Here is a 26,431-nt window from a genome sequence, read left to right on the forward strand (position 1 = left end):
AATATGTTTAAAACTGTTTTGAGTAACAAAAGACGGCTGTCTCCATTGACAGATACGTTAACAGGAATCGTATGGGAGGTCCTTACCCTGGTGGGTCACCCGTAATTAGTAACCAAGTTTTAGTTTCAATTCCTAGTTTCATGGCGGTACATGATTTACGTAAATCGACAACATCACTCTACGTAATGTAACACAGAACCTGTTATCCCATGAGTGGCATGACGATGTTTCAGAATGCCTCCCCTGTAACATTACGTGTGTTGTAATGCGGTAGATCGCATGGAAAAATGAGAGAATACAAAATCTTTTAAAACAGGTTCGTAGAGTCCATTCCAAGTCACCAAGAGGGTTGTTATTGTCATAATTTACAAATGTTTTCAATCTATTGTAATTATTTGTGTGAGAGATTTGATACTTAAGAAATATTTGGAATGTGATTTCAACTTTATAAATATTCCTCCGGTTTTCTAAAACTTTTAGAAATATTCATCATGTGGAACAGAATATTTATAATAGTTTCTAAACAATGGTAACAGCATTCTACTATCATTTACAATTATTTATAATTTCTTACCATTTTCTACCATTATTTGTAACATCTTTATAAATAGGTCGGAGGGCTGGGAAGAAAGCAATTCACACATCATTGCCAAGTATAGGGAAGAATGCTCTCCACAAAGGACCAAACAGTGTCCTGCACAGTAAAATCTAAAGATATACAAAAGCAGACAGAGGGGGCGGATTAGCACCTACATTATGGGGGCAATCACCATTCTACCATTATCTACCATTTTCTGCCATTTTTTTGTAAATATTTGTAAAAGTGAAAGAATCATATAGATGTTTAGAAATTATTCTAAATAAAGGGATTTTTGGGCAGTAACTTTGTAAATGTTTCTAAACTATCTAATTGAATTTGAATAAATTCAAATTTTCCTACTCAATCTTTTAGAAAAAATTAGAACTATTGTTACTCAGATATTATTTTATTAGAAATAATTCAAAATTATCACAAATATCATTCAAAAATCCTCTTGGTGACTTGGAATGGACTCTAGTCATTTCTTTATTTTCAGCAAAGGGTCAATAAATAAAGTTAATAACTGAATAATTTCGTCTGTTTTCTTTGTGCTAGTGTTTCTGACTAACAATACATCCCCTCGCCCATGGTAGTGCGGTCCAGCTGGGCATTTCGCATAATTGCACCAGCCGGATAATTGCACCCAAAACGCTGACAAATTGATGGTGCAGTTAAGCGGACTTTACTGTATTTCTCTCCAATATCATCTTGTTCATTGTTACAGAGTTATAGCTGACCAAAGTTGCCCCCTACCCACCCCTAAAGTATATGTATAGGCCCCTTAAAAAAATCAATGTCTGACCAAGAAGTGTCAAACTTTACTTTTACTTGACCGCAATGTTATCTTGTTCATGCATGGTTACAGGGTTATAGCTGACCAAAGTTTCCCCCAACCCACCCCTATAGTATATGGATAGGCACATTAAAACACAAACATTGTTTTCTTTCATCGCGTCTGGTCTATGTTCTTCAAGCATAGCGCTAGAAGGGAAAAGACTGAAGTGGACGATAATGGGTTAGCCTGGCACAATTCTACATCATATACCCCAGTATAAATACATACCTGCACGGCGTTAAAAAGGCGGAGAAAAACTTACAGACCCTACACTTTTCTTCTTAGAAGAGCTGATATTTCTGACCATCGGTTCAACATTTGGCTCTGTCCATGCGCCAAGATAAATAACGTTTTAAATAAATCGGACGTTAATTGGCCATATTACGTTATACGTAAAGGTTATCAAGTTGTAAGTCAAAGGTCACATGTCAGGTTGATCATTCACTACAAAATACAAAGGTCATTCTTTTAGGAAAGCTTGGCAATATTGCCCGAAGACGAAAATTACAACTTCACACCTTGTGCTTGGAATTCGCCACTGAAAAGTTCATGTATTTTTTTTTCTTTGATCGTTTTTCAAGAAACACACGGAAAGTACAGAAAAGTAACATGCATAGAATATCCCCAGTTGAATGACCTCTTGAGTACAATTTCAATCACAAAATGGTGGCTGTAGACGCGCTGACTGTGAGGTGTTCGGTTGTTTCTCTCACTCTCCTGTTGGTGACGGTTACCAGTGTTTCCGCCGCACGGGATCCTCCGTATGAGACGCGCTACTTTCACCAGTATCTGGACCACTTCAACCTCGCCAGCCACGGGGCAAACACATTCAAGGAAAGAGTGCTCGTTTCTGGTAGGCTTATTTAATTGATGAACGAATCATCCCAGAATTATTGCCGTAACGGAACATATCAGAGTACACCAATTTACACTAGCTCCATGTTAATTGCTCAGTTTAATGAATACCTTGCTTCTATATTGACTCAAAGACCTTGAATATGAATGTGACATAGGGCTTCAAGGTTCACTATTACAGGCACAATATGTAAACAAAACCACTACAACGTACAGACATATTCTGTTCATAGGGCTTTGATGATAAGGTTCAATATTACAGTCACAATATGCAAACAATTGCTCTACAACGGACATACGTATTCTGTTCATAGGGCTTTGATGATAAGGTTCAATATTACAGTCACAATATGCAAACAATTGCTCTACAACGGACATACGTATTCTGTTCATAGGGCTTTGACAATAAGGTTCAAAATTACAGTCACAATATGCAAACAATTGCTCTACAAAGTACAGACGCATTCTGTTCATGGGGCTTTGATAATAAGGTTCAATATTACAGTCACAATATGCAAACAATACCACTACAACGTACAGACACATTCTGTTCATAGGGCTTTGATAATATGGTTCAATATTACAGTCACAATATGAAAACAATTGCTCTACAACTTACAGACGCATTCTTTACATAGGGCTTCAGGGTTCAATATTACAGTCACAATATGCAAACAATTGCTCTACAACGTACAGACGCATTCTGTTCATGGGGCTTTGATAATATGGTTCAATATTACAGTCACAAGATGCAAAGAATAACGCTACAACATACAGATACATTCTGGAGAAAGGGAGGCCCCATCTTTTTCTACACCGGGAACGAGGGACCCATCACGACCATATGGAACGAGATCGGGTTCATTAAGGATCTGGCGGTAAAGTTTGAAGCTTTGATCGTCTTTGCAGAACATGTAAGTAATAAAGCATGTCACCTTCGCTTGTTCTATGCCTATAAGGGACATCTACAATTAATATAACATTTACTAATTTAATTCCGCCACCCTGAAAAAAATATACAGTAGAATCCGCTTAACTGCACATCACATTTGTCAGCGAATTTGGTGCAATAATCCGGCAGGTGCAAAAATGCGAACTTTGCCCAGCTGGAACCGTAGTACGCTGTATCATACAGTATGTGAATAGTTTATAAACCTCAGTGTGATGTATGAACCTAGCACACATTTAGATGTTAGAAAGCCTTCGTTATACAGATAAAGTCCGGTAACACCGTAGATTCCACGTTGATTTGCCACGTTCATTTGTATGATCAAAGGAGGTTAAATGCGATCAAGACTCAAAATACTGTTTTCCGTAAAGCGATACTATGGAGAATCTCTTCCCTTTGGAGAAAATACCTTTGCCAGAGAGAACATGGGTCTGCTGACAGTAGAGCAGGCGCTGGCGGACTATGCAATTCTCATTACCAACCTCACAGCTGTCTACTGTCAGGACCCGGATGTGTGCCCCGTCATCGCTTTCGGTGGCAGGTAAGGTCCCGGATGTTTGACACTTTCTGTTCAATTTTCTTAACGAATTTAGTCTTAGTTTGTGTCTGTCCTCCCCGTTCTACATAAATGGAGTCCTACGGAAGTGCATCACTCACTCACTCGCTCACTCACTCACTCACTCACTCACTCACTCACTCACTCACTCACTCACTCACTCAATCACTCACTCACTCACATAGATGGTAGACAGTATTTCTGTTGTTAAATCTGGTCACTGTTGATCTAGTATCTACGGTCGTATATAGTTATGGCGGTGTCCTGAGCACCTTCCTGAGGCTGAAGTACCCTAACCTGGTGGCTGGTGCTCTCGCCTCCAGCGCTAATGTGTACATGTCCGCTGGTCTCACACCGGGGAACGAGCTCTTCCAGGACGTGACCGAGGTTCGTCGTACAATCTTAGGGACCCTCAAACTGGTCGAATTAGTAATTGATTTTTGATCAGTTATATCCTGGAAGTAAACCCTCGTATACAAGTAGTATGATATATATTAGATAAATCAGTTCTCAGTTTACAATAGTTATCCAGTCACAACATTTAGGAGGCTGGAAAAAACTAGACAGCCACGACAACTTGATTTTAAACACATCTAGGATTCCCATTAAATTCATTGGAAGGTAATGTTTTTTGATCAGGATTTCCGCAGGTACAACCCTAGGTGTCCCGATCGGGTTCGAGAAGGTTTCACGGAGATGGAGCGGTTGTCTGGTCAGGGAAAACAAGGTGAGGCGCACAGAACGACTTAAGCGGGTATTTCACAGGACCAACGACCTGTTGGCGACCTCGCTGTGACCGAGCGATTTGACAGAGCTCTCAAAGAATTCATCGATAAAAAAACTTATCTTCTTACATTTGTGTGTTTTGGTGTCTTTATAGTCATACTTTTACATTTTGCATGATATTCCCATTATAGACTCAAGGATAACACAAATCCAGTTTAGGTCGCAGCAAGGCCGCCAACTTGCCGCAGTCCAGTGGATGTCAACACAGCTTATTTACTCCCTCGTTATCCGTCACTCACTCTTCGCAACAGTGCCCCAGCTTTGCGCGATGGTATAATTTCAATAAAAATTAATTTCTCCCATTTTCCTTTTATAATTTAATCCTCCTCTCCCCCCTCCCTAGGCCTACTTGAGGTCTCGAGCAGAATGAAGCTGTGTTCTCCCCTACAAGACCGTGCTGACCTGGTGAACATGTACCGTTGGGTGCAGGAAGCCTTTACCGTGCTCGCCATGGAAGACCTCCCCTATTCTATATCTAACGGACCGTCCCTTCCAGCATACCCAGTCAACGTAAGCTCATATCATTTCCTAAAAATCTATATTAAGAAGTGAAAATGATTCCCATGATTTTAGATGATTTCCTTGTGAATGTCCGTCATTCACGATTGCCAGTCGATTTTTTCCCTATTTGTTTGCTTCGACTGAATTTTTAACCTCGTGTTCGATAAAATTCGCGTTCAAAATGACCAAAAAACATCGATCATACAGAAAACATTTTAAAAATAAAGTTCACAACGCAGTGACCCGGGTTTGAGAGTCGTCTATGAGGGATTCAGAGGACAAATTTTCATGCCTACTTTACCGTCGTGTTCTGTTTATTTGTAGGCATCATGTGATCTACTGTTGAAGGCCACGGACGGAATAGAGGGAATTTTACAGGCTGTCGGTAAGATCTGCACAACACAAACGTAATTCCTTGAATTTTCACCAAAAAAAGTGTAAATGATTTGATGAACTGATGCGCTAGAAAACACCGACTGCAATTCCAGTCATTTGACATTAAGACTTCAGTTTTGTATGCGTCTTCCATCCCAATATGAATAGCATTCGTTTCAAAAGGTTCCTCCCTGTTTTCCAGGCATGCTGTACAACTTTACGTCGAACCTGACCTGCTTTGACCTCCATCAGGATTTCGTGCCGTGTGCAGACCCGACAGGCTGTTCGCTGATGCCGGGTGCAAAAGCCTGGGACTACCAGGTATTCAAACATGCATCTTGACACTTTATTTGCCAGGCTATGTATTATTGTTTTGCTGTTTGGGGAAAATTATCCCACAGACCTTTGAGTATGCATCAATGCAATCGTTATCATTAGATGAATTTTGGATTGATTGAAAGTCAACTTGGACGCCTTAGTGGACTTTTCTCTGCTGTTCTACTTTCTTTGATTTGTTACTCCGCCCCCAGACGTGTACAGAGATCAGTCTGTTGGAGAGCACGAATAACGTCACGGACATGTTCCCGCCTGACCCCTTCACGGAAGAGACCAGGGCGGCACACTGCTGGGAGCGGTGGGGGGTCACTCCCAGGCCAGGCTGGCTAGCCACGCAGTTCTGGGGAAAGGGTAAGAACATTTCAACATATTCAATCCTTTCTGTTTACTGCTAAAGCTTAACCGCCGTGCGATCGTACTCTTTCCTACGTTGTTGATTTACGGTTGGATTTATGGTTGATCTGGAGTAAGGCATGTGGTCCTGCCGAAAATTCGTTGAAGTTTTCTTCTGTTGTTTCAAGTGTTTAAACTTTGGTTACGTTACCTACAAACACAAAGGAGCACACATGTTTTCGTGAAATCGGAATGTCTCGTCAGTACGCAATGATTTTGCAGACCTCAGTCCGTCCAGTAACATCATCTTCTCAAGCGGCGATCTCGACCCCTGGCGCAGAGGTGGGGTACTGCAGAACGTGTCGTCTTCCATCGTTGCCATGGTGATCGAGGGCGGAGCTCACATGATGGATCTCAGGTAAACCAGTCCATTATAATTCCTCAGGTGTCATAATGTTCCGTCGGCATGACGAAAAATAGCAGTCTAACTTTACTACAGCAAATATTTTGAGCACTGGTACTGTCGTTAGTGCTAATCTACCTTTATCTATACTTCACCAAATATTTACAGCGATGGTACTGTCCTTAGTGCTAATCTACCTTTACCTGTACTATAGCAAATATATTGAGCGACGGTACTGTCCGTAGTGCTGATTTTACTTCATCTACACCATACCACATATTCAGAGCGATGGTGCTGTCCTTAGTGCTGATCTACCTCCACATATACTATAGCAAATATCTAGAGCGATGCTATTGTCCTGAGTGCTTATCTACCTTCGTCACCTATTCTATAGCAAGTACTTTGAGCGATGGTACTGTCCTTAGTCCTGATCTACCTACGTCTATACACTCGAGCAAACACTTTGAATGATGGTACTGTACTTAGTGCGGTGCGACTTTCATTAGCATACCGTTGCTCAACAATGTAATGCTCAATTTTATCCATGTTGTTTCAACGTGTCTTTAGAGAACACTACATAATACCCGTATTTGCAGGGTCCCAAATCCCGCGGATCCACTGTCCGTGATCCGTGTTCGACAACAGGAGACAGACCTGATTGGACAATGGATCCGCGAGGCAACCAATCAGAGAGAGTAAAGAGAAAATGACTTATCTTAGCGACTGCACATTGCTGACAGTTAGCTAGACCGATATCTTTTGTTATAGAGCACCATGGAATAGTGACTTGTATTCAGATTTTCCGTTATACTAGTCGTTTTTTTTTTGCTCGAGTGGTTCCATTCGACAGTTTGCAGTTACAAATAGGAAACTACATGTACGATAAGGTATCGGGTTCAAAGTGTATAGATGATACACATTTACGACGATAATCATAAAAATACACATATTCATAGTTGTTGACGGCACATCATAAAAGTTATCACGCGTCTATTTTCAGCGTAAAAACGTGTTTCTTGATATCATAGATATAAAATCAAATACATTGATAACGTTTCAGCTTATAAGCCATACTACATTGCAATGATGATTTTACATAATTACACAAGTTTATTTCCTTCATTTCTTTTAATATCTTTACAGATTTTCCATTATCCCTCTCAGTCGAAGTAAAACTTTCCACCTTTTTCATTTTTTCTGTGTAATTCTTTTTACAACCAAATCTACTGTGGATGTACACAATCTAATACAATTGTTAGTTTTGACCATTGATGTGTTACTCTAGCTAGATTTGAATACTTCCCTCCTCGTGATCGCAGCATACTTATCTATTTTTTTTTTCTTTAAACCGATCAGCAATTGTGAAATCTTTACCAAAACCATAGCAACGTGAAAAACAAACAATGTTGACAACACACGTTTCTCGTATGCAGTGACATCTATAATTTTGTTTCTTTTGCGCCTTTTATGCCCAGTTTCAGATAAGAAGTATGACCAACACATCCTAAACGTCCTCTTACTTTAAGCTAAGTCTGCCGTGAACAGCATGGAGATCGTTTATAAAGTCATCAAATTCGATAAGATATCAGTTAAAGAATTTTAAGTAATCATATGAGCTGTGCACTACACTTTGGAAGTTACAATAACGACAAATATTCACATCCAAACTATATCCATGAAAATCTTCAACAGGCGTTTGCCGACATCTTTTAAAATCCTTTTAAACATCGTCACTAACATATCGGATCCAATGCTTAAACCTCAGATCGTCCTTACCCATACAGACAAACATGAAGCCAGTCTTACCTGCATCTCATAGACTTTGAATGTTTAAAGGTATAGGAAAAGACTCAAACGGGGATTCTCATTAAGTGTTCTAAAGAAAACAGAGCCAAAACGTGTGCATTTGTAGAGAAATAGGACTCGTATTAGCTATGGCTAAACTTTGCTTCTATTCGACACTTGGTGCCTACGTTTACTACGACGTCAGCGACTCCACCGGAGGGTCGTGCACGACTATCTGTCCAAGTCTACTTCTGTTTTCCTTTCTATCCCTCTTTCTGGCTTTTCTCCGCTTTTTTCTCCGCCGTTCTCTCTTCCGCCGCCGCCTTTCCCTTTTAATCTGTGCGGCTAGTTCGGAGTGGTTGTCGACAACCAACCCGTCTGGTCCTACAACTGCAGAAAAAATGAAATGAAATAGCACATCTTTTTATTGTAATATACAATGACACATGCATATAATACACAATGGTGCCCCGCTCAACAATACAGCCAATGTGCTGTTTTCTTTAGCACAAAGCACATTTTATCACTACATTTTTTTCTGTTTTAGATAAGTACTGCTAAGTTTCATATGATTTACACATTTTCGTTTAATTCAGCTTTATGCTTTTTAGTTTGTAGTAAGGGGAGACTATTTCACATTTGTAGGATGAATAATGACGATAATAAGTTGTGGTTGTTGACTGCTCTTCGTGTGTCCTACTGTGCTGTCTTCCGTTAATTTTTGCAAACAAATAGCAATTTTAACAATGAAAAGAGGAAAAAGGAAAACAGGGTTAAGTACAAACCTGGACAAAATCTGGGCTGCACCAGACATCTGGTCTTGCTGACCAACTCGGGACACGGCCGTCCCAGCGGTGACGGCTTCTGCCACACCTGACGGGACCGGGACTGGTCGCCCCACTTGTACCCACACGTCGCACCATTGCGCATGCACGGGCTCCATGGGCTCCAGGGACCTACCTGGCAGTCAACTGTGGGCATGCGCACAACAACGTCAGCGGCGTCTGGTGAGGGACAGAAAGTCACGTGGTTGGAGCGAGCGAGCGAGAAGCACACAGACAAGACCCCTTAGGTTAATCTAGCATTGTTCTAGATTATGTCATACATACCAATACATGTGCTTTAGTTAGAACAAGCCAAGATGACGTGTCACTCATTTGGAGCACAGAAGTACACAGGACCAGCATTTAGAATCCAAGGCAGCATAGAGTAAAGCAAGGCTTGTAATTTCAGCAGCGCAGAAAGAGGCCAGGATTTACAAACGCCATAGTGAAACACACAAGTGTACAGTAGACGGACAAACTAGCGTCTGTAGTTTAGTTTATGCTTTACAACTACTCTCAAGTCAGTTAATTGATGAACACCTCTTTGTCTAATGATAAACAATATGATTTTTAATTTCCAATGCTTGTTCCGCCAGTCCGACTAGGATATTGTCAGAATAGGCCGCTCTACAGCACAATGCTCAAACGAAGTTTACAACAATAGATGCTTGGACCACTAAAACAATCCCCTATCTCACCAGCATATTGACACTCCCTTGTCAGGTTAGCCAGGTACGGTTGGTCGGCTGGACACGAGGACACGCACTGTCCTTTGTACAGGAGGAACGGCGCCTTACAGCGGGTACAGAAACTTCTACTGTAGCACTGCTCACAGTTCTCCACTTTACATCCTGTAAAAAAAACAAAAACTAACACTTGATGTTGTGTACAGACGGCTGCCATAGAACCGCTCGTAATGATCATGTTACATCCTGGAAAGTACATCATTCTTCGGCTTTCGTCTTGGCAGACGGTCTACAGCATTTCCCGTGTATATTATAATCATGGAAGTTGAATCTAAATTAAATGTGCATCTTGTCAAAAGGTATCAGACCGCATCGCTACACTTATCGGGAAGTTAACTAAACATTTTCACGTGCAGGGATTTAAGGTTTCCCATATACGTGCACGAAATGGCAATGCGTTCCCCTCGGGAAGACACACACATAACATGTGATAGTATGCGGAAACTTCTACTGTACCCCTGCTCTCGCTTACATGCACTGCACTTTGCAGGTGCTAGGTGGCGCTTGATGGGTAACGATAGAAAATATATTACACGTACAAGTTTCAGGAAAGTACTAATACTGGTAGTCCTTACTTGAGCACTTGTTGAAGTCGGGACTGCGGACGCCGTAGTACCCGTGGGGACATGTGTGGAGACACAGGCCCGTCTGGCGCATGCCCGAGCGGTACAGGAACAGGAAGTACCGCGGGCGACACGTGATGCAGCCGTTAATGGTCGAGCAACTGGTGCAGCCTCGGGGGCACACCGGGTACAGGCCGATAGCTGGAACAGTGATAATCAATACATTAGTAATCAATACATTAGCAATCAATACATCGATAATGAAGTATCTATAGCAAGACCCGGGATCGGCTTGTTTAACAGCCGTTAATGGTCGAGCAACTGGTGCAGCCTCGGGGGCACACCGGGTACAGGCCGATAGCTGGAACAGCAATAATCAATACATTAGTAATCAATACATTAGCAATCAATACAGTTAAAAAGAATAATCGATCAAAGTATCTATAGCAAGACCAACGCTCTGCACGTGATAATCCTTTAACTGTCAAACATCTGGTGCAACCTCCAGGCACGGGTGGTTAGATTTTTAGAAATCATCAATACATCAGCGATGGATACATTGGTAATCATCTACCAATCAATATATATATACCGCCTCCCTCAGACACATATCCTTTTTGCACGCCTGAACGCGGCGCTGACAACCTAGACATTTGGCAGTAAAGACCGTCTTGGCCTCAAGACTTGGGAAACTGATAAGACGTGATCCGAAGGTGCCATACTCGCACGCGACAATGTTGTTATAAGGAAGACTGTACACATTAGCCTTGTACTTGCCAACAATTGCATGCAACACTTTGACTGTAAGTTACACCGTTTTTCATAATCTCCAAATATTGAACAAACTTGGCACAGACCACCTTGGTATTGGCGTGCAGACATTGTAAGATATTTAGTAAGATAGTCGAACAAGCATGTTCTCTGTGTCGAGTCGAAAGTGATCTAATGTAATAATCCGTCTGGTGAGCTGTTGGAAGGGAAGAATGGAGTACGTTAAGACTTGGGTTTGCCACGGGTTGACCTGTGGATAAATAAAGGCGAGACGACGATCTCTCACTTCTGCAGACATACTAGGAATATCTCTTCATCTTTCACCTGATGTAATACACAGCTTCCCAGTTGGGCGTTTGAATGTCAGCCAAAATACTTTTGAATATCAGCCGTGCCTTCAGATGTAGTCTCAAAAGCCACGCAAAAGAAATACAAGGACAGTCGCACTCGGTCCATTAGACACAAACTACGAGAATTATAATGGTAAAACATAAAGACAATTTTACTGACATATCAAAGATAACTCAGTCTAAGGAAAGTGACGCGTCTTAACATTGTAAATAAGTGTATACGTGGTGCTATCTAAGTTATAGTCCTGTCGTCATGATGTTGTATCTTAGGGAATATGTTGTGCATCAGGAATATCTTGTCTGCTCCACATGTACTGCATTGTGGCAATATTAACATTAAGAACATTGAAAAATTAAAAAGACAGGTTTATTTTAAACTCTTGCCTGGAGGCTAACTACAGGTACATGTACGTATAACAAATATGAAATACAAACACAAATATCAACATTATGATTTGATAGCGTAATATCCATGAGTAGAAGTGTGTAAGATCGTCTGTAGTAGTACGAGCACTACACATGTCAGATCCCCACCGAGAGAACACACGTCCCACAAGCGGGCTAAGTTTCAATCACAGACTAGCCCAGGATTACCCACACATTCTGTACCGTGCCGGGACTTGTGCGGCATGGCTACGGTAATAGTGGGATTAAAATCTTATCTCAAAACACGCAATGAGAAAGCGTTCTTTGATTATAGAGCCACTTATGAGCTGATTTATAGCTTTTTGTTATGAACTAATGTCATATCGTAACTACATGTACTATGTAGACGTTTGTGTGCTTGTGTCCTGAGAACGAGAGTCATGTACCTTGATTTTACTCTCGAGCCCGATTTTCTATGGAAGGGGTCAAGAGACAAGTAATGATTATTGAAAGCACAATGAAAATGTGACATACCGTGAAGAATTATGTCATATTATTGATTCTTTATTGTCTTTAATTTGTTGATCTTTTTGGATCATATGAAAAGTCTACAGATATCCATACTTGATTAGCCATGTCTGACAATATTTACTTGACGCCTCTACAAGACGATTGCCGCGACATCCCCAACACGAAGACTTGAGGTGCTTGCGGAATGTCGCGGGATTTGTCCAGGAATGTCCAGGTTTATTGGACGGATTATGGCTTATCTGAGGCGCGCTGGAATTCTGCCAGACAGGCATGTTTCTCAGTCGGCTCATTTCTGTCTTGTCACGTCTGTTAAGGTTCTACAAATCTTTCTATTAAACATGATATGAAGACAATATATCATATGATACATAGTACACATGCTCATGTAATCACTTAGACTGTGAGATATGGTGTAACTATTAATAGAGAAGCAGCTTTCCCACGCTATCTTGGGAACGACTGATCTCAAACCCAGTGTGGAACTGTTGTCGGGGTGTTGCTGTCCTTGTGCGGGGTTTATTCACAGCTTACCCGACCTAACACCACCAATTACCACAGTACGTGGCGTTCAGCCATTCTCTGCCCTGGCATGTCTGGTTAATGAGTACTCTCCAAGCAGAGGTTGGTGGGGAGTGCCGACAGAAAACGTACGGGGTATATGATAAAAAGCTCACAATCTTCTCCACCAACGTCTGATTGGAGAGTAGACAATAAGAATGGACGTGTCCACTGACTTCTGGAAAAAAGGGGCGCAGTCCGCTTTTGTTCGGGTGCTATAAAAATCTGTACTTTTTCTCTACCTACAAGTAACGTTAGATATGCATCCAACCTGTTGCTAACGTTATGTACTAAAGTTCTGATTCCACTTGGCTGAATTTGAAAAAAAGCCAGTTAACCAATTCTCAGGAACGCAGACTCGTAGACAAAAGAATAGTCAGAAGCTTCATTATGTATTCCAAAAATTTAATTTCAATATTGCTTATTAAATGTTGATCGTTGAATATACTTATTGTCGGGAAAACCCGATACCCCCACCGACATTCCCTGTGTCTGGAAACGCTGTCATGAACTCACATTCACTGTGAGTTGTCTTGCTGCGAGAAAAAAATTGAATTACGTTGCCCCCATCATTCAACTGTCGTTCGAGTGTTTTGCGTTGGTACATGTATACTCTATCTACAGCAACAACGTCATGGCTCATGCAAGGATTGGACCCCCGTGAAGCTACAGACGACCCGTGTGGGTCCCATCTGGCCCTGTAGTTTGTGTACAGCTGGTTTAACGATGCCAACCTTCGGGCTCGACATTTAACAGGGGCAGTGCTAATTGCTATCAGTATAAATAATATCAGCTGGCCGACAGAAACATCGCTGGATGTTTTGATAATCGCGGACAGCGCTTCTTTAAACATTTTGATAACAGGACGTGGATGGCAGAATTAAAACGTCAAGCGTCACAGTTTGATTACACTAGCTTCATACAATTTAGAATGTTTGTATAAGTACGGCGGGTGGATGTGGAAGTCACGGCTTTAACTACCGTCTGTCAGACGTGTAAATATTGGGAGGGCGAGCTATTTTTAGTGACTATATGAAAATGTTTACACAACAATCTAAATCAACGAACTGCCCACTTTAAACAACTGTATAGTTTCTAATGGAAAATCCTATCTATGAAAGTTTAGTGCAACGTTCGACTGCTTAATCAAACCTCATAGTATCATAGTATAGATTTCATTTTATATCTATGACTATCTGTCAATACCAAATCTAGGCTATTCTGACGCCATCGTTTTGGTTGGTGCCTCAGCTGCAGAAAGAGACCAATCACTTTATATAAACTATCGTCAACTTTATCTTTAGTACCTCTTGTGGTTTATCGTGCTTATTTATACAGGTGTCTGGAAGACATGATATTCGACAGCTGTACCCTACACAGGTGTTTTACGCAGAGAGCAGCTCTGACAGTGACTAAAACCGTTACTGTCACCCAGTCCCGTCTGACAGAGTTTGCTAACATGTCTCACACCTGACAGCTTGTTGGGGCGATGTTTGCGGAGTAAACATGGCGGATGACAGGCGTTTATTTGACAAAGTTTCAGGCATATTTTGGGCAGGTGAGGGAAGACGAGAAGTGGGGGACTGTTGTGTGCATCTTTCTTCAAGGGGGAGCGGGTCAACTGTCCAACCAAGGAGGTTGAAATAAAAGGCCAGGGCGGGTGTTAATAGGCGAGCTCTCTCCTTCTTATTTTAATCTCCTTGGTCTAACTAAAGATCCCGATAAACTTTTCTTGTCTCAAAGGAGGACCAGTCGCTCTGCACAGACTACTCAGAGACACGTGTTTTTAGGTCTTTGCACTTGTGACGTCACTGAACCACCGATTCAACATGAGAAATGCATTTTTTAAAGAAACTTTCTGATCTGATCCTAGCCTACTGGATGGGGATGATGTCCTAGACTTGCAAGGATTTGGCGTTCAAAGGTTTAACATGTGTTTAAGAGCCCTGTGCAAGTAACGAACTTGATATACAAAATTCAGTGCCAATTATCTAATCTATATATTTGAAGCATTCTATACTTTTCATATTTTTCAACTGATGTCTACCTCTAACGACAACAACGAAGCCACACACAGCAGGGTCACTAGTTTACCTCCAGTCCTGACGACAACTCAGGTGTACAGCCGTGACGCAGGTGCGAACAGGTGTGCACATGACGTCAGCACGACCGGAACAATAGAGGTGTCAAGGACAGGAAAGGTTCAGATAAGAAGTTGTGCGCATCAACTTCCGTCATGGTAAGGTCAAAGGTTAGGTCAAGCCTATAGGTAGCCCCATAGCCTTAAATTTGTGAGACTGTAGGGGCAGTGGGTGCTATCTTTACTTGAAGATGGTTGTCCAAGACTATACGCCGAACCCACATTAAAAAGGGGAAAAAAAAATTTTATTCTTATTGCACGACAATCGTGATATAGGATATGCTGTAAATGAAGAAATGTTCGCGGTGGTTTTATGTTCGCGGTTTTCGCGGTGAACCTTCAACGCGAACTTAAAACCACGGCGAAACTTTTTGCCTATCTATGACTGTAGCACTACTATCGTATCAATCGCGAACTTAAAACCACCGTGAACACTCCATTTTCTGCCTCCCGCGAAATAAAAAACCACGCGAACTTAAATGCATTTACAGTAGTGGCCTGAAGCACATTTTGAGCATGACATACTGACAAGAATCAAAATGAACCCTTGTCGTGATGGTAAGAAGACGTTCAGCATCAAAAGTCACTTGAAAGTTCATCTGTGTTGGTAATTCATTCTGACTCAAAGTTGAACTGCAACTGCAACACAAAAAGAAATCGATAGGGAGGTCGTCGTCCCTGAAACAAAGGGTGCCTTTACAGTCATTTGTACTTGGGGAGGCAATATAACAGATAACAAAATGACCAAAAGGTGGATGGTTGTTCAACTTGTTGAACTACAAACATTGTCGACTTGCGAGTGACCCATTATGAAAATTCAGACCCTGGGTATTCGGAAGAGAAGATCTTGTACAGAAGCTAGCCTTTTCTTCACCACAGAAAGTACGGAGTTTCTCACAGTGCATTTTTCTGATATGAACATTGAGTGTTGTTAATCATCCGTATAGGTATACGGTGAACTGTGGAAGCCACAGACAGATGTACTCTGAACCGTGAGCGATTCTAACAGACCCACACCGCACAGTGCACGTCCCCGACAAAGGCCCTCATTCTCCCGCGGCCCGGCAGTGACCCCACAGCCGCTACCGTTCCCCGTCAGTTGGTCCGCGGCGCTTCACGGCTGAGGGACCGAGGACTTAGCGGCTGTTCTGCGCGCCCGTTTCCCATGCTAAACCCACGCCACGGCAACGACAGACACATTGTCAGCTGGACGTACCAACAAAGGGAAACCCTTCCAACCACCCAGAAAATAACACCGGGCAGAAAACACATGTTCAGTCTGGGAAAACACTAAGTTGAATTGATCTTCCCGAGAATGCTCAAACCAGTACACCCCGATATCTATATGTTGCATGACATTGTATATGTAATAGACTTAGACATTGACCTCGCTTTCTTTCTTCTACTGTTACCAGCTATAAAATTTACTTAGTAGAGAGACGAAAAAGTTTCCACAGCGAAAATCCCTCATATCTCCACAAGTCTTGAAAAAGCCGCTGTGAGAAATGAGATACCAGATGTCTCAAGTACATGATAAGGAGCTGAATAAAGGTCTCCAGAATGGTCAGAGAAAAGATAAAGATATGTCGTATGGGGACATAGATGTCTAGATTTTAGGGAACTTTGCCTTCTTCGAGCGATTGTCTTTTCCTACAACCCCTTTCCACTAGGGCGACCCAAAATTTGACAGTCACGAACCGACTTTCATAGATAAAACAATGGATCTTTTTACTATTTATGTGCTTTGTTGTCTTTTCAGTCATACTTTTACGTTTTGCATGATTACGAAGTCAACTTGTGGTACCGGTTACAGAAATCCAGTGTAAGTCGCAGCGAGATCGCAGCTCGATCGCCGTCTAGTACAGTGGGATGGGGCCGTCTCTTCCTACACTCTATATACCTCAACACAGCTCGTATCGCCCTCTATGTCATATGGGAACCTTTGTATATCATCCACCGTTTGTTGTGACACGGCTCAGGTGTGCGGGAAACTTGACCCTGTGTGACGGACTGGCCCCGCGGTGTCAGCAGCCATGTCATGAACCTGGCTCCTCAAGTGGACAACCGTGTAGGCCGCCAGAAGGCTAGTCTTCAATTTATTGAAATCTAACTTTTTGGCGCAACGTGGTATTACAATGACAGCAGCAGTAGCAGAAGAACATCGACACCTAGACTGGCTGGTTGTATCTGCCATACCCGGTGTAACAGCCCAGACGGCACCCCTAACCTTTGAGCCCGGGTCATCGGTACCATTAGGGCTGTTACACCGGTCCTCTCTGAGGTCACTCCAGGGTTAACTCCAGGGTTAACATCTGATCCCTGCACTTGCCCTTGAACTCGTTAAGTTTGTACTTTGGACACCTTGCTATGAGTTAGTGCATCAACGACCGATTAGCGGTTAAACCCAGAGGCTTGGTGGAGACAGTAGATTATTGGGCAGAGACAGAAAGATAGAGACAGAAAGACAGATACAACGATGGAGGACGATCAGAGTACCACAAGAGCGAGACGTGACACCCAATTTCGTCCTTTTGTAATGATGAAAAACAACGAATAAGAATGAACGAGAATGGTAACAAATACTATTTGAGAACACAAAGCATGGTTAAGAACGACTTATTGTAAAGTTAAAAGAGACCTTTTTCCTTGTCGATAGAAAAGTTACAAAAAAAGTCGTCAACAACCTTCCCGGGAACCTGCTTTTATTCCCTATTTTTCAGTTTGGAACTTCGACCTCTCCGGTGTGAGTGCACTAACGTGACCCGATGACCTTTGCCCTGGGGATGTTGCTCCAAGCAGGGATGACGTAAGGGATCGATTCCTAGCCGCTTGACAGGAAATGAGTTTACCTACATCAGTATGGATTACCTAATTATAGAAAATAATCTTTATATTTTCGTTTATTTATTTGTCCATCCTTTGACGTCATAACCGGGACATCCTGGGCGAGCGGAAACATCGGTATCCTGGCCGTGCGGCAATTACGTCATACGCGTCAGTAACACCTGTTAATGTTTGCTAGAATGAATGGCGCGTCTTTCAGCGTTCCTTTAGAGACAAAATGTTAATAATTCAGTAGAAATAGGATAGTCTTTGTCATTTTCTTCAAATATGTTATGATTACCACCCATAGCAATAGCAATTTGTAATCAGGTCATGTTGAAACATCGGAAACGAGGATCTTTAAGATGTAAATAGGACTGTCATAAAATACATACATAACATGCCAACATACATAAGGCAAAAAGTACAGCATACAGGTATATTACAACCCTGCATGAAAATACAGCAATGTACTCTCTACTGCTGATGGTTACATGACTATTCTGCTGCAAGGGCAGAGCTGATAGTCAGACGATGTAAACTAGTTTTCTTAACGTCTCAAACTGTCAAACTTACGCGTTTACGTTAGATACTATCAGAGATACTATCAAAGGCAGGACAGTATAAAGCAGTGTAGAAAAACAGTTTCTCTCACGATAAGACACGTGTGTTCTATATCAACACGCTGAAGGCTGCCTCCGATAGTCGGTGAATTTGACACCTTGTCAGTGCTAAGTGAAAGAACAGGTGCCGCAGACGACAACTGTTGTAAGGCGCTGTTTTTGTGCCAAAGTTTTCTGCGACAACTCTGTCAAAATTGACCTGAATTGAAGCCAACGTGGTCGGTGGAAATGTTGCAAATGTTGTGTCTCTAGGAATTAGCCTTTCGATAAGCCCTTTTGGAAACAACCAATGCCTCTCAATGTGTCTTCTATTACTTTAACCAAGGACGTTTTCGTTGTGAAGTAGCGAAGATAGCTCGGCTTGATTGACAAGCGTACAGACGATGTAGTCGCAACAGCTTGTTATAATAAGCTGGCCCTAATGAAGATTATTGACTCAAGTCATGAAGAGCATTTCTAACAGACTACATTTCCTGCTTGGCACCTACTCCTGCCACACAGCTGGCCTGCCCTCGGGCGAGAAAAGGAAAATTCTGTCATTCGTGATTCATGAAAGTCGGTGGAAAAACGACGAATTTCGACTTTTGACGGCCGTCCGACAGCTGTTTCTGCCGCGGGACCACAGCTGAGAAACTCCGAAGGACACTAACAAATTGGGCGTCGCTTGGACCCGGCGGTGACGCGATAGGTCATGGCGGGAAGCAATAGGCGGCTGCCTGAGATCTTCTGCGTTTCCATGGCGACCTAAAGTAAGAAGTAGTGGCCGTAATTCTCCCCAGCTTCTCTTGTCCTCGGGGGTTAATTCACCGGTTTACTGAATGCCAGCAACCCCAGATAACCGCGTCTTCGTTTGACTTTGAGCATATTACATTGTATAACAGTAGAAAGATTCCAAGCTCCAACAGACAACGGACGTTGTTATCCTCCACCAGGCTTAACTATAGTAGAATTCAGCAAAATGGGAAATTATTTCCGCGGGAAGGTTGACATTTCCCCCCTGCGCGGCCGGCCAAACCCTATACCGGTGGGCAAACTCCCATGGCAAATTACTGTAAATGCATTCAAGTTCGCGTGGTTTTTATTTCGCGGTAGGGATAAAATGGACTGTTCGCGGTGGTTTTAAGTTTAACAATAGTAGCGCTTCAGGTGGGCAAAAAGTTTCGCGCTAGTTTTAAGTTCGCCCTGAAAGTTCACTACGAAAACTGCGAACATTAAACCACCGCGAACATTTCTGCATTTACAGTATTCTTCATGTAGCCTGCGTAGTTATTCTGGTAGAGACTAGGACGTTGTCAAGACATTTTGAAATTAAAACAACATTACTGTTTTGACCTTTCTTACCCCCGCCCCTTTTGTCAGAATCGTCCAACAGACTGTTGTAAGGTATTTTAGAGAGAAATGCAGGCGTCGTTCCCTCTGACGCCTGCTGGCAGCTCGCTGGGAAGCTGCCTGTGGTGATTTATGTAAGTGCAGAGTAATTGACCTGTTTTATCTAAAAGCAGTCATAGAATGATTCTACTGACGGGCTATCATAAGTGCGAAGGAACATTGCCACAAAAGACCATTCAAAACATCTTCACTTCACCCAATATCAGATTGCTACCTGTCGGCTATGATTAGTTATATTTAGATAGCTTTAAACAATGCATGCAGTTAGATATGCGAAGGTTAGACGTGACAGGTCGTTTGGTGTAATATAACCAGCTGCTGCGCGCCGCGTGCCTGCGAAGCTGGTGTGTTACGCCGAATGGCGGTTATACCGGCTATATAGATACAGATACAGATCAAATTCTATTCTCGTTTTGGTAAAGTGTCCATCCCATACTTGTGACCTAGCCTCTACCAGACCTTGCTACGGGGGTATGGATCGTAAAAATCGGCAAAAAAATGGAATAATTGGCTAGGAGAGTTCATGGTAAGATTACATTCCCCCTCCGGAAACTGTGCCTGCAAACGAAACCCTATGGTGACCGAACTCCCCTGGCAAATATTCTCCCTATAGCCGGCGTAGTCAGTCTGGTAGAGGCTACGTGTGGCCTGTCTTCGAGGACCCATTACGAAGTCTGTCTTCCCCCAACGGGGCTATAACTCCACACCCCTGTTGTGACAGGACACAGCCTCCAACCATAGCTCAGCCTAAGTGGTAGTCTTGACCAAGGTTAAGGATGGGAAAGATGGTCCGGCGCCTTCCTTAGCATTCTCCTTAACATTCCAAGAAGTTGTGAGATGCTTTGGTTAGGTAGGGGGAATCTGAAGTTAATGAGTGAACGAAAGAATACTGAAGAAATGATGGAGATTAGATAATGGCGGAATGTGGAGATGGTGCGACGGTACATTGCAAGAAAAAAATGGATCAGAAGCTGTGAAACGAGTTTGTCATGCATAACACTATCTGAGTATCTCACATACATGTATATGTACCATTTAGGGTGTTTCCTCCACAAGCGAACTGTTAATAAACGAGATGGTACAAACTACGACAGTTACTGCATATGCAGAAATGTTCGCGGGGATTTAATTTCGCGGTAGGTAGAAAATGGAGTGTTCGCGGTGGTTTTGAGTTCGCGGTAAAGAGTTCACCGCAAAAACCACGAAAATTTCTGCATTTACAGTATTGTTGTTTCATACTGTTTCCATTGCTCTATAACATTGCGTCTATGTTTGATGGGGAAGACTAGTTGTAATCAGAGTACAAGACATGCCTGTATTTTCGCTGTTTTGTTATTTTAAAAACAAGCCGTTACTCTGTGGCCCGACGAGGTAACACCTGTCCACGAGACCTTAACAATGACCAAACAACGACCCAAGGCTGCCCTTTATGGACCATGACAGGACCTCCAAACAAAGAAAAAGTATAAATCACTTTTGACCGTAGGTTAACTATTGTATCCACTTGTATCATGTCATATCATACATGCAAATATACGTGTATGATTCTACTGTACGTATTTGGTCAGAATCAAGTTCACCAAAGTAAAGTAAGTAAGTCCTAGAGAAATGCGTCTGCTATTTTATTCTACTCAGACTGGTCTAATCACTCTTATGCATACTAATATATTTAAAAGAAGAACGTTACTACTCCATGGTTTACTTATGAGTTACAGGTCCGATTTTCGGAGTCTACTAGAGGCTGTGTGTGAGGAGCTTTGGGCTGCTCAAGTGGAGTTTTCCTACTAGAAAACGCTACTTGAGTGGCCTAGGGTGGCCTTCTTGGACAGTCCTGTAGGAGTAGGACAGTCCTGAATCGACTCCGAAGTCGACTTAAAAACGCGTGTGTGAATCAGGCCATACACACAATGACTGAAAACATCAAATCAATACATCTATTTCGTAAAACCGACCTCTCCTGTGCAGCGCCGTCAACTGATCGAACACGTGCATCCGTTCTGTCAACTCCAAGTAACTAGTTAAAAGCTAGCTAATTTAAAAACAGGATGACCCCGTTGGACACCCAGGCTACGTGACGGACTATTTTGGGGGCACGGCCGGCCGGGACCCGGATCTTGAACTCGCAGTTAAGATCAACACGGGACCCGGTAACAAATAGACGCCGTAAGCTAATCGTGAGAACACCGAGAGGTATCCACCCGGTATCCAGCAGTCCACAAATTTGTGTCCTCGGGGTCCGCCGGGGCTACACCCCCTACGGGCACCGGTGAAAATGTGACTGTAGCACATAACACATGGCCGTTCTCTAGTTTACACGGTTTTGACTGGTGGTCTCCACGTGAAGGACTTGTAACATTCCACCGTCCCGTCTTCAGTACTCCAGCACGCCGAGATGTAACCGAGACACTTCAAGACGTTGACAGAAATCGTGTGGACAGGAAACATGTCTTTAAACATCCTTTAAACGGTATGTCTTTGGGGGTTTCTCTGGCTTCTTAGTCTGTTGTGAGCTTACAAAGCCTTGTAAGGATTTTGTATGTTTTTCTAGGTACACCAGGCGATTAGATATTTTTCAAAAGGCTATTTGCAAAACTTACACTCATCCACAAATTGTCTTAAAGGATTTAACGGCATTCCTCTAGCAATGACAATCAAGTACCGCTCTCCAAACGTGTATTTTTTAGAGCAGATCTGATAGAATTTACACAATATATTACAATTTTTTCCTACAGAAAAATCGTCTATAAATCATTTCATAAATCATAAACATTGCACCTGTTAAGTATTCAGCTAACCAAAGTATGGCTACAAAGAAACACAGGAGTATCATAACCATCATCCTTCCATGGCGGATTCTAAATACACTGTTCTACAGATGTTAGTGACGATGTTGTACGAACTAACGGAAACTCGAGATTTTTTTCAGTCGATCACTTTCTCTGCACATTCCGGTCCGAGCCGGTATAATGACGCTGCTCCGGTGGGAAGTGTTCAGGGGTTACTGAGAAGTCACGACAAGCCGCAGAGAGGGAAACCCTCTGTGGACAGACAACTTAATACCTGGTTATCATATAGGGCTAGTCCACTTACAGAGCTGAGGAGGGGGTGGGAAACCTTTCTTATCCCCTTCCATTTCAATGCCTGCCTGCCCCTTCCTTCCCTTTTTTACTGTCTGTTTAATCACTAAAACTAAAACAACTGTACTTCCGTAAACAAATGGAATTTATAGTAGGTAAGGACCTTTCATTGTGGGATGTTTGCGCCAGTAATTTCAATGCTCTCCAAGCAAAGGTTTAGTTGGAAGAGCGTTACCTACTTCTTACTTGGTAACGAAGTCTCACGCAACCTCTGCTTGGAGAGCATATAACAGAAGTTTATTGCAAGTTCATGCCCGTGGGCTAATTGCAAATACATGGTAAAAACATAGAGAAAAACATACATGCGTCAGTAAACTGTGTCTGACTTTGTTGTAACAATAGGCTACTGGTACAACAATATAACAACCACCTGTGCATTATCCCGAGCAAACCTTTTATACTCGCTTGTGGATTAGTGTCCACAATTTAGCAGTATTGCTATAACGGCTACTTGGCCTACTTTGGCAAAACCAACAAGTCCATTGACAGACCTGAGCTCGCACTAAATTTCTTCTTTTTTCTCCCCCACCTTCACTCCTTTTATCGCCATGTTTCTTCCTACAATCGCTAACATGACAGTTCAAACAACTCTGTAAGATCTTTATCGTTTGTGGACCTGTCAATCATCAAGTCAACAAGGACCGGTGTCTTGTCAGGAGATTTTACCCCCAGAAGCACCGTAACCCTACCGTTTGTGTAGCTGTCAATCAAAATGCGTCACGCCTGCTGGTTTCTATCCTAATCCTTTCAAAGTGTGACCAGGTTGACTAGAAAGGCTCGATTCGCAGTGAAAGAAGAAGAAATTCAAAACGAATGACTTGTTTGGTTGCCTCGGTGATTGTCTGTGCATCTGTCAATCACTCGATAACAAGGCCATAGGAGTCAAGGCACCAAGACGGAAATACCCTTTATTTTGCATACTACTGGTAAATTCCCTTCAGTATTCCTAAAAGGATTAGGCAAGAAACCTATGATTAGATTGAAATCAAGACAGCAGCAATCCCCCCTTCCTCAAAGAAAAGTTCCAAACTTTACCATTTGAAGTGGTGCTGTGCCCTTTGATGGCTTAAGTGGGTTTGAGCACAAGTGGCAAGTGTTAGTGAAAACTAGTTTGGACAACCCCAAGAAAAACACGGCGATTTTCACCTACTTTGAACGTATTTTCTCAGGTCTTTATCCAGCCCTTCCGTCTGAGGGAAGTGACTCAACGATACAGCGGGGAGCAATAAAACTTAATGAACGACATGCCCTCTCCCGCCCCGGTTAAACCCCTCTCTAAACAAGTCACAAATCCCGCCCGATACTGTCAAAACTTTGGCCGCAAACTTTGCAACAAACCCGGTGTAGCCCCGCTATCGGGTCCTCCTCGTAGTCGACACAAAAGAGGGGACCAACAAAAGCGCAACAGTGAGGAGGCATGATACGTCAACCGCGAACAGAGGTAGGTCACTTCACAGCGACGACAACAAAGGGGGAGTCCATGAAAAGAAGACTGTGAAGCCTCCTGTCGCTCGCGCAACTCGGCTGAGGAGAGATCAACGCGTAACTGATAAAGTACAGTGTCTCCATAAACAGTGTTGGGGTCTGGCAGGGTCTGGCCGTAAACACCATCCGGCCATGCCGTCCCCGGAGGTAAAATGTCAGAGAAACACCGCCGAGATTTCTCTCCTCGCGTATTTACAGAAGTGTAGTGTGTATGTATGCGCCACACGCGTTGGGCAGCCGCGAGGGGAGATTTCAACACTAACTTACCGATAGGGACCCGCATGATAAGCGAGGTATACCGTGTCACACGTTGTATCGGTAACGCTGCAGAACATATAATCTAACAGCACAATGACTCACTAAATCTAACAACAAAACGCACGTTTAGAAAAACGTGTGGCCGTCTTCATGGGTCCCTACTTTAATCCTTCCCCCACCCCCCAGTAGCTTATGTCCAAAACACCGCCCGAAGCACCTGACAAAGGCACGATGTGTACAAAACTTCTCTTACCTCGTTTAACTTTCCGCGGTTTGCCCAGGCCGACTGTGAACACTCCTACAATCACAAGGAGTGACAAGACCATACTGAGATCCATGGCGCCAGGAACGGCTGGCGATGATGTCCAGTACTTGAAGAAAAACTACCGCTTTCTTTAGGGGCGATCTTGGAGGAACACTCATGTCAAGGGTTCAGCGGCTGGCAGGGGACAGGAGCGAGCTCCCCCCGCATGTCCGCACGGGCTCCACTCGGGCCCACGTACCTGAGCCACCGAGCAGCCTCTGCGCAATCCCCGGTCAAATATCCAGCCGGTGTCGGTCCACGGACGACGACAATCTCACGAGAATCTCAGTAGAACTGCGGTAATTCCAGTTAGGCCGAGCAAATGGGCGCTATCCTGGCCTCCACAGTACACTCCTGATCCCAGCCCTACCGCACCGTTACAGACCCGCCTGTGGTATCCACACACGCGCGCACACACATACACAAACTCTGCGAAATTTCAGCAGCGACACCTGCTCCGTACGATCCCGTACCGTTAGACGTGCCCTACTGACGCCCTCCCGCCGCACATGGCGCCCCTGCACTCCCCATGCACGGTTCAGTGTGCGCAGAACTGTGTCAGACGATATATCTGTGATTGGTCTGAGCCACTGCCGATTGCCCAGATGCCCTCAGCGCCCGTCCTTACCGCCGCCAGAAACTACGGTAGTCAGGATAGGACAGTATGCAAATAACGTGTTGCTCTACTCAGCTTACGTGTGGTTACTTTCGCTTGTGCGTTGTAAACTCATATGATGAGTGATTCTTGGCAAAGAACACAAATATTATGTAGTTCTTTCTTTATTACGATTTTACGAATTATGAACACGCTCTATTTTCTCATTATGCAATAGCTTTTATATTTTTTAAATAAAGATTGGGTGTACATACTTCATCCTATTTCTTGCAAACAGATATTGTTGACCTTTCCAAGTCGTCTCACCCATTCAGGAATGTTTTGAAATGCGTAGGAAAGCTAGTTTAACGGTTTCGGATCAAAATGAGCTGTCCTGGCAGGCTTACCGTACTTTTTAAGAGTAAGCCAGAGTCATTGCTATCCAATTAGGGGCGGTGCGCGCGTGTGACCCACGGGCGGGGGGAGGGGCGGTCTCGTCTCGATATGATTGTGAACTACTTCGCGGGACAGACACTTTGCGGTGCCTAATGGCCGGGCGGGGACCGAGAGAGTGTAAAGTAATACCAGAAGTTTCTATCGCAAAACACATGTGGCACGGCGGGACTGGGGTCGGGTAGCCTCGGGCTCAGGTCCATGTATGGGGGGTTGACTCA

The 26,431-nt window shown here is 43.2% G+C and overlaps 2 protein-coding genes across 3 annotated transcripts; one reads left to right on the forward strand and one right to left on the reverse strand.

The window, feature by feature from the left end:
• The first annotated feature begins 1,969 nt into the window (after window positions 1–1,969).
• On the forward strand, window positions 1,970–7,696 carry LOC136427819 (dipeptidyl peptidase 2-like). Its single transcript, XM_066416996.1, has 11 exons — window positions 1,970–2,268; window positions 3,048–3,184; window positions 3,591–3,760; window positions 4,027–4,162; window positions 4,415–4,502; window positions 4,905–5,071; window positions 5,387–5,447; window positions 5,640–5,758; window positions 5,968–6,124; window positions 6,389–6,524; window positions 7,106–7,696. Exons 1-11 carry the CDS (start codon window positions 2,079–2,081, stop codon window positions 7,206–7,208), a joined length of 1,464 nt encoding a protein of 487 aa, XP_066273093.1. The 5' UTR covers window positions 1,970–2,078; the 3' UTR covers window positions 7,209–7,696.
• On the reverse strand, window positions 7,483–25,791 carry LOC136427827 (R-spondin-2-like). 2 transcript variants are annotated; one of them, XM_066417008.1, is made up of 5 exons: window positions 25,112–25,791; window positions 10,440–10,628; window positions 9,817–9,969; window positions 9,080–9,265; window positions 7,483–8,684 (listed from the first exon to the last, which is right to left on the reverse strand). In XM_066417008.1, exons 1-5 carry the CDS (start codon window positions 25,194–25,196, stop codon window positions 8,488–8,490), a joined length of 810 nt encoding a protein of 269 aa, XP_066273105.1. In that variant the 5' UTR covers window positions 25,197–25,791; the 3' UTR covers window positions 7,483–8,487. The 2 variants fall into 2 exon arrangements, with proteins under 2 accessions (XP_066273105.1, XP_066273104.1); XM_066417007.1 differs by having other exon boundaries at window positions 9,080–9,298.
• Window positions 25,792–26,431: the final 640 nt, after the last annotated feature.

The sequence above is a fragment of the Branchiostoma lanceolatum genome, chromosome 2 (assembly GCF_035083965.1).
Source record: "Branchiostoma lanceolatum isolate klBraLanc5 chromosome 2, klBraLanc5.hap2, whole genome shotgun sequence".
NCBI classification, from domain to species: domain Eukaryota; kingdom Metazoa; phylum Chordata; class Leptocardii; order Amphioxiformes; family Branchiostomatidae; genus Branchiostoma; species Branchiostoma lanceolatum.